Genomic DNA, 5,655 nt, shown 5'->3' with positions numbered 1-5,655 from the left:
GAGCGGTTCCCATAGCACACATCCTCTTGTGTTGTTTGTTTTGTGTGAGAGTGAATGATAAAAGAGGCATGAAATCAGCAAAGAATAGCAGGACAGCAGTAAGAGTCTATGGCCCTCCATCACCTATACAGCCCCACTGTGGTGGCTTGCACAATGGACCCTGCCAAGACAGCTGTGTGAGTATCAGAGTGTGTGTGTGTGTGTGTGTGTGTGTGTGTGTGCGCTTCAGTGTGTGTTTGGGTCACCGGTAAATAATTAACCTATCGTTCTCCGGTGACCGGATCTTATGAGGGTGGTAGAGGCTGGTCAGAATGGGGGCTCAGGATGAGGGAGGGGTTTAAAATGAGTAAGAAAACTCCCGTGAAACTTGCTGAAAGCCAATGGCTCCAAACCACGGTGGGACGTCTTTAATGGGCTTTCTTTTGCCCCAAAAGGTAGCCAAATCTCTCTTTGAAGTACAGCGTTCTCTCAAACTAATTTTCCAACAAAAAAAGCACCTTAAAGTGCCTGTTTAGTGCACACACAGGGGATGCATTAATTAACCCACCACAAACACTGCAAAGAAATATAGAAACATAAATTAATTCCCGCTGAATGTTATTGTGTGGTTGGCAGCGCAGTCACGCACCTCTGGAAAACACAGCTCAACTTCTCCCAGTGGGATCGTTCAATAAAAGCCCGCCTCTAAAGGCACAAAAGACATTCAAGAGAACGGCACTATCCTTCACAACAACAATTAGCTGCCTTGTGTTATCCTGGTCCACCGACACTTGCCTGCTCCTTTAAATACCAAAAGCTCCTTTAAAAAGAGCAGTAAATAGCATCTCAGGCGGTTTGCGGCTAACCCCTCCCTGACCCCTCCTCACTGTCACGTCCCGTGATGAGTGCCAGTGGACGACCTCTGCTAATGAAATTAGTGAATTATGCATGGCGCCAGTTAACACTCTGATTAAAACATCATACTGACCAGCTCTCTCAGTGGAGGTGCTTAGAAACAATGGGGGCTGTAAACACTTTCCCAGCACTGCGCTGCTGTAATAAATTTGCATAGTCTGGCATGGGACAAAAAACTAATTAATTGAAAAACGGGAAGCGGAAAAAAAGTTGAAGAGAATGGGAGGGCCAGCTGAGATGATATAACTTGGGCGTTGAAAATAAAATGGACATCAAGTTTAGAGACATCTCTCCTCACTTGTTAATGAGACGGGTTTATTGTGTTCATTTTGGCACGGTGCTGGAATTTGGTTTCATATGTTGATATCTACTAAAGCAGAGGAAAAGATGCCAGTTTGGAAAAGGCAGGAAGGATGTTATGGTACCTTTCTGTCCATGTCGACTGCTGAACTTGTCTCCGATCTCTGGTATACGTGTTTGCCTGAGCAGGATCTTGATCAAGAAGGCGTCCTCAGCATTGGAGGAGATCATCACCTTCTCAATGTAGGAGTCTGTCGCTCCTTTGTACCTACAGAATGAAGAAAGTAGGCATTTTGGTTGCTATTGGGCAAAAAACAACAACTTTGTACCTACAGAATGAAGAAAGTAGGCATTTTGGTTGCTATTGGGCAAAAAACAACAACTTTGTACCTACAGAATGAAGAAAGTAGGCATTTTGGTTGCTATTGGGCAAAAAACAACAACTTTGTACCTACAGAATGAAGAAAGTAGGCATTTTGGTTGCTATTGGGCAAAAAACAACAACTTTGTACCTACAGAATGAAGAAAGTAGGCATTTTGGTTGCTATTGGGCAAAAAAACCCAACTTTGTACCTACAGAATTAAGAAAGTAGGCATTTTGTTGCTTTTACGCAAACCAAAAAACAACTTTGTACCTACAGAACGAAGTAGGCATTTTTGTTGCGTTTACGCAAAAAAAAAACAACTTTGTACCTACAGAATGAAGTAGGCATTTTTGTTGCTTTTACGCAAAACAAAAAACAACTGTACCTACAGAATGAAGAAAGTAGGCATTTTTGTTGCTATTGGGCAAAAAAAACAACTTAGTACCTACAGAATGAAGTAGGCATTTTTGTTGCGTTTACGCAAAAAAAAAACAACTTTGTACCTACAGAATGAAGTAGGCATTTTTGTTGCTTTTACGCAAAACAAAAAACAACTGTACCTACAGAATGAAGAAAGTAGGCATTTTTGTTGCGATTGGGCAAAAAAAACAACTTAGTACCTACAGAATGAAGTAGGCATTTTTGTTGCGTTTAGAAAAAAAAAACAACTTTGTACCTACAGAATGAAGAAAGTAGGCATTTTGTTGCTTTTACGCAAAACAAAAAAAAACAACTTTGAACAAACAGAATGAAGTAGGCATTTTTGTTGCTTTTACGCAAAACAAAAAAACAACTTTGTACCTACAGAATGAAGAAAGTAGGCATTTTGTTGCTTTTACGCAAAACAAAAAAACAACTTTGTACCTACAGAATGAAGTAGGCATTTTTGTTGCTATTACGCAAAACAAAAAAAACAACTTTGTACAAACAGAATGAAGTAGGCATTTTTGTTGCTTTTACACAAAACAAAAAACAACTTTGTACCTACAGAATGAAGAAAGTAGGCCTTTTTTGTTGCTATTACGCAAAACAAAAAACAACTTTGTACCTACAGAATTAAAAAAAATTGGCATTTTGGTTGCTATTGGGCAAAAAATCCCAACTTCATACCTACAGAATGAAGAAAGTAGGCATTTTTTGTTGCTATTGCGCAAAACAAAAAACAACTTTGTACCTACAGAATGAAAACGGTATGCATTTTGTTTGCTATTGGGCAAAACAAAAAATAACTTCTTTGTACCTATAGAATGAAGAAAGTGGGTATTTGTGTAGCTTTTAGAAAATGAACTTAATTATCTCAAATAAAACAGCTGGAATATTGCACAGTGGGATTCTAATTTCATTTCATCAGACAAATGGTTTCTTACGTGACTGGCACGTCTTTGTATTGTGGTTGGCCTGGTTGGGCACTGCCCTCCAGTGGCGTTTGGGTGATGGTTGGCATTGACTTATTCACCAGCACCTGCTTGTTTTCAACCCTCTCACCTGTGAGGGATATGACATGAAACATCAATACATATCCTTAAATCAATATAGTCTACGTTATTCGGCTGAAATGTAGTTCTTTCTAAGAGTCTTACCAGGCGAGCAGATGCCATCAGCATCCAGGATGCTGTGTCTCCAAATGGGCTTGCGTGTTTCCGCATCCAGCATTGGACCCATCACTTTGTCGAAGGTCTGGTTAGTGTACCGCCTTAAGGTGCACTTAGCGTTCTTGTACACTAGACATCTACCAAAGCCTAATACAAGACAGAAGAACAATAGAAGACAATGAACAAAAGTGAACACAATGGAAATCTACATTATTTTTCAGATTTCATTCTCAATTTCATTTGTAAAGTTAGTATAGTCACTTCAGAATACTACTAAACTGATAACTGAATGAGTCTAAGCATTCAGCATTAGTTATTTATCTCTTACCTCTGTCAAGAGAGGCCTTGTTGAGCACCAGGGCATCTTCTATATCATAGCCACTGTAGCTCATTACAGCCACAGTAGCATTCTGGCCTGCGGGCAGCTTCTCAAAGTCAATCAGCTCGATGGTCTTCGTCTTCACCATAGGCCTCTGTGGATACGCTAGCAGGTACATCAGGGTGTCTATTCGGTTCCTCTGGTTATAGCCAATAGTACCTGATCAAAATCAGTGATGAAATGAGGCATCACTCAAAAGGGCTGAACAAGATGCAAAAGAGGAAAAATACTGCCTTGGTGTATAAATTAATATTTTTATATAATATTAATTATTTTGGGCTTTTTGCCACATTTTTGGTTAATAAATGTCATTATATATTATGTATTATGGAGTGTTTAAAGGGATAGTTCACCCAAAAATGAAAATTCTGTCATTAATTACTCACCGTCATGTCGTTCCAAACCCGCAAGACCTTCGTTGATCTTTGGAACACAAATTAAGATATTTTTGATGAAAATCGAGAACTTTCTGACCCTGCATAGACAACAACGCAACTGACACGTTTAAGGCCCAGAAAGGTAGTAAGGACATTGTTAAAATAGTCCATGTGACATCAGTAGTTCAATTGTAATGTTATGAAGCCACGAGAATACTTTTTGTGCACAAGGAAAAAAAACAACTTTATTTAACAGTTTCTTCTCTTCCGTGTCAGTCTTTGATGAGCGTTCACGACAGCACCACGACTCATCGTGGTACTCTCATAAACGCACGACGATGACTGACACAAAAGAGAAAAAACCTTTGAATATAGTCTTTTTTTTTGTACTCTCGTTGCTTCATACAATTATGGTTGAACCAAAAATGTCTCATGGACTAATTTCAGGATGTCCGTACTACTTTTCTGGGCCTTGAACGTGTCTGTTGCGTTGCTGTCCATGCAGGGTCAGAAAGCTCTCAGATTTCATCAAAACTATCTTAATTTCTGTTTCGAAGAAGAATGAAGGTCTGGAACGACATGAGGGTGAGTAGTTAATGACAGAATTAAAATTTTTTGGTGAACTATCCCTTTAACAACACTGCTCTGACCAACATAATGTAGCAACATTGGGTGAACCAATAAAAGAATAGTTTACCCAAAAATGAACATTGTCATTTATTTTCCCCTCATGTCGTTCCAAACTTATCGGACTTACTTTCTTCTGCAAAATACAAAAGAATATATTTTGAAGAACACTGGGAATCAACCAACATTGGACCCCATTGACTTCAATTGTATGAACATATAGATTGTATGGAGAAAAAGAGACTTCTTAATTTCTTAAAATATCTTCTATGTTCCACAAAATAAAGAAAAACATACAGGTTTGGAACAACATGAGGTTGAATAAATAATAACTTTTAGAACTATCCCTTTAACAATAAATAATGTATTACCATGAACTAATAACGAACAATACTTTAACATTTTAGGCTAATGCTAACGCAAATATCTATTTTTATCTATTAATATCTATTTTTTAATGTTCATTGTTAATATATGTACTACTAATGCATTAACTAATGTTAATTTGTGCAGCTTAAAATGCTAATTTCTACAAATACTAATGTTTTTAACATTGTCCAAGACTAATAAATATTGCAAAAGTATTGTTCATTATTTCATGATAGCTACTGAATTATCAAATGTGAACATACAGAACTTAATTGTTGCCAGAAAGGCCTTTGCAATTACAATAAGGTTTTTCTTAACTTGCTGCAACTCAATTCAATGCTTTTCAAACAATATGAAACAGCTAATGAACATCTGATCACGTTTAACCGACTGTCTGAGGGGTGTTGATGTGATGGCTGGTGTCGGCAGTGTTAAAATCTCTGGGGTGGAGGTTTAGCATGGCAGAGATGGAGCGAGGGGGTTAGGTTTAAGTATAATAGCCACCGTCCCTTGAGGCCTTGACATTTGTCAGATGCTATTACTCTACAATCAGGGTACAAGCACACAGTGTGTGATAATAGGGCTAGGGCCACACAACTGGATTTGCACATGCATGGGGCTGTCCGTCCAGAAAAAAGAAGACAAGGCCTAAGATATTGGGCCAAATATAGTCACAGTTTCAGTGGTTTTGTAATGGGGGTGGTGGCCAGGAGAGGTTTAAGTAGTTTGGTAACCAGGACAGCGGAGTGTGT

General features: G+C 38.6%; 1 protein-coding gene across 2 annotated transcripts in view; it reads right to left on the bottom strand.

Moving 5' to 3' along the window:
- Window positions 1–5,655, bottom strand: part of polr3b (polymerase (RNA) III (DNA directed) polypeptide B) — a 26,227-nt gene that overhangs the window by 5,409 nt on the left and 15,163 nt on the right. For both annotated transcript variants that reach the window (XM_016455330.1, XM_016455331.1), the window contains 4 exons: window positions 3,480–3,689; window positions 3,140–3,298; window positions 2,927–3,044; window positions 1,320–1,462 (listed from right to left, as the gene is read on the bottom strand). In XM_016455330.1, coding sequence (XP_016310816.1) covers window positions 1,320–1,462; window positions 2,927–3,044; window positions 3,140–3,298; window positions 3,480–3,689 — 630 coding nt within the window. The remainder of the gene's footprint in view (window positions 1–1,319; window positions 1,463–2,926; window positions 3,045–3,139; window positions 3,299–3,479; window positions 3,690–5,655) is intronic.

This window comes from Sinocyclocheilus anshuiensis, unplaced genomic scaffold (assembly GCF_001515605.1).
Source record: "Sinocyclocheilus anshuiensis isolate Anshui unplaced genomic scaffold, SAMN03320099.WGS_v1.1 scaffold571, whole genome shotgun sequence".
Taxonomy (NCBI): Eukaryota; Metazoa; Chordata; class Actinopteri; order Cypriniformes; family Cyprinidae; genus Sinocyclocheilus; species Sinocyclocheilus anshuiensis.
This window is presented reverse-complemented; position numbering and strand designations above follow the sequence as displayed.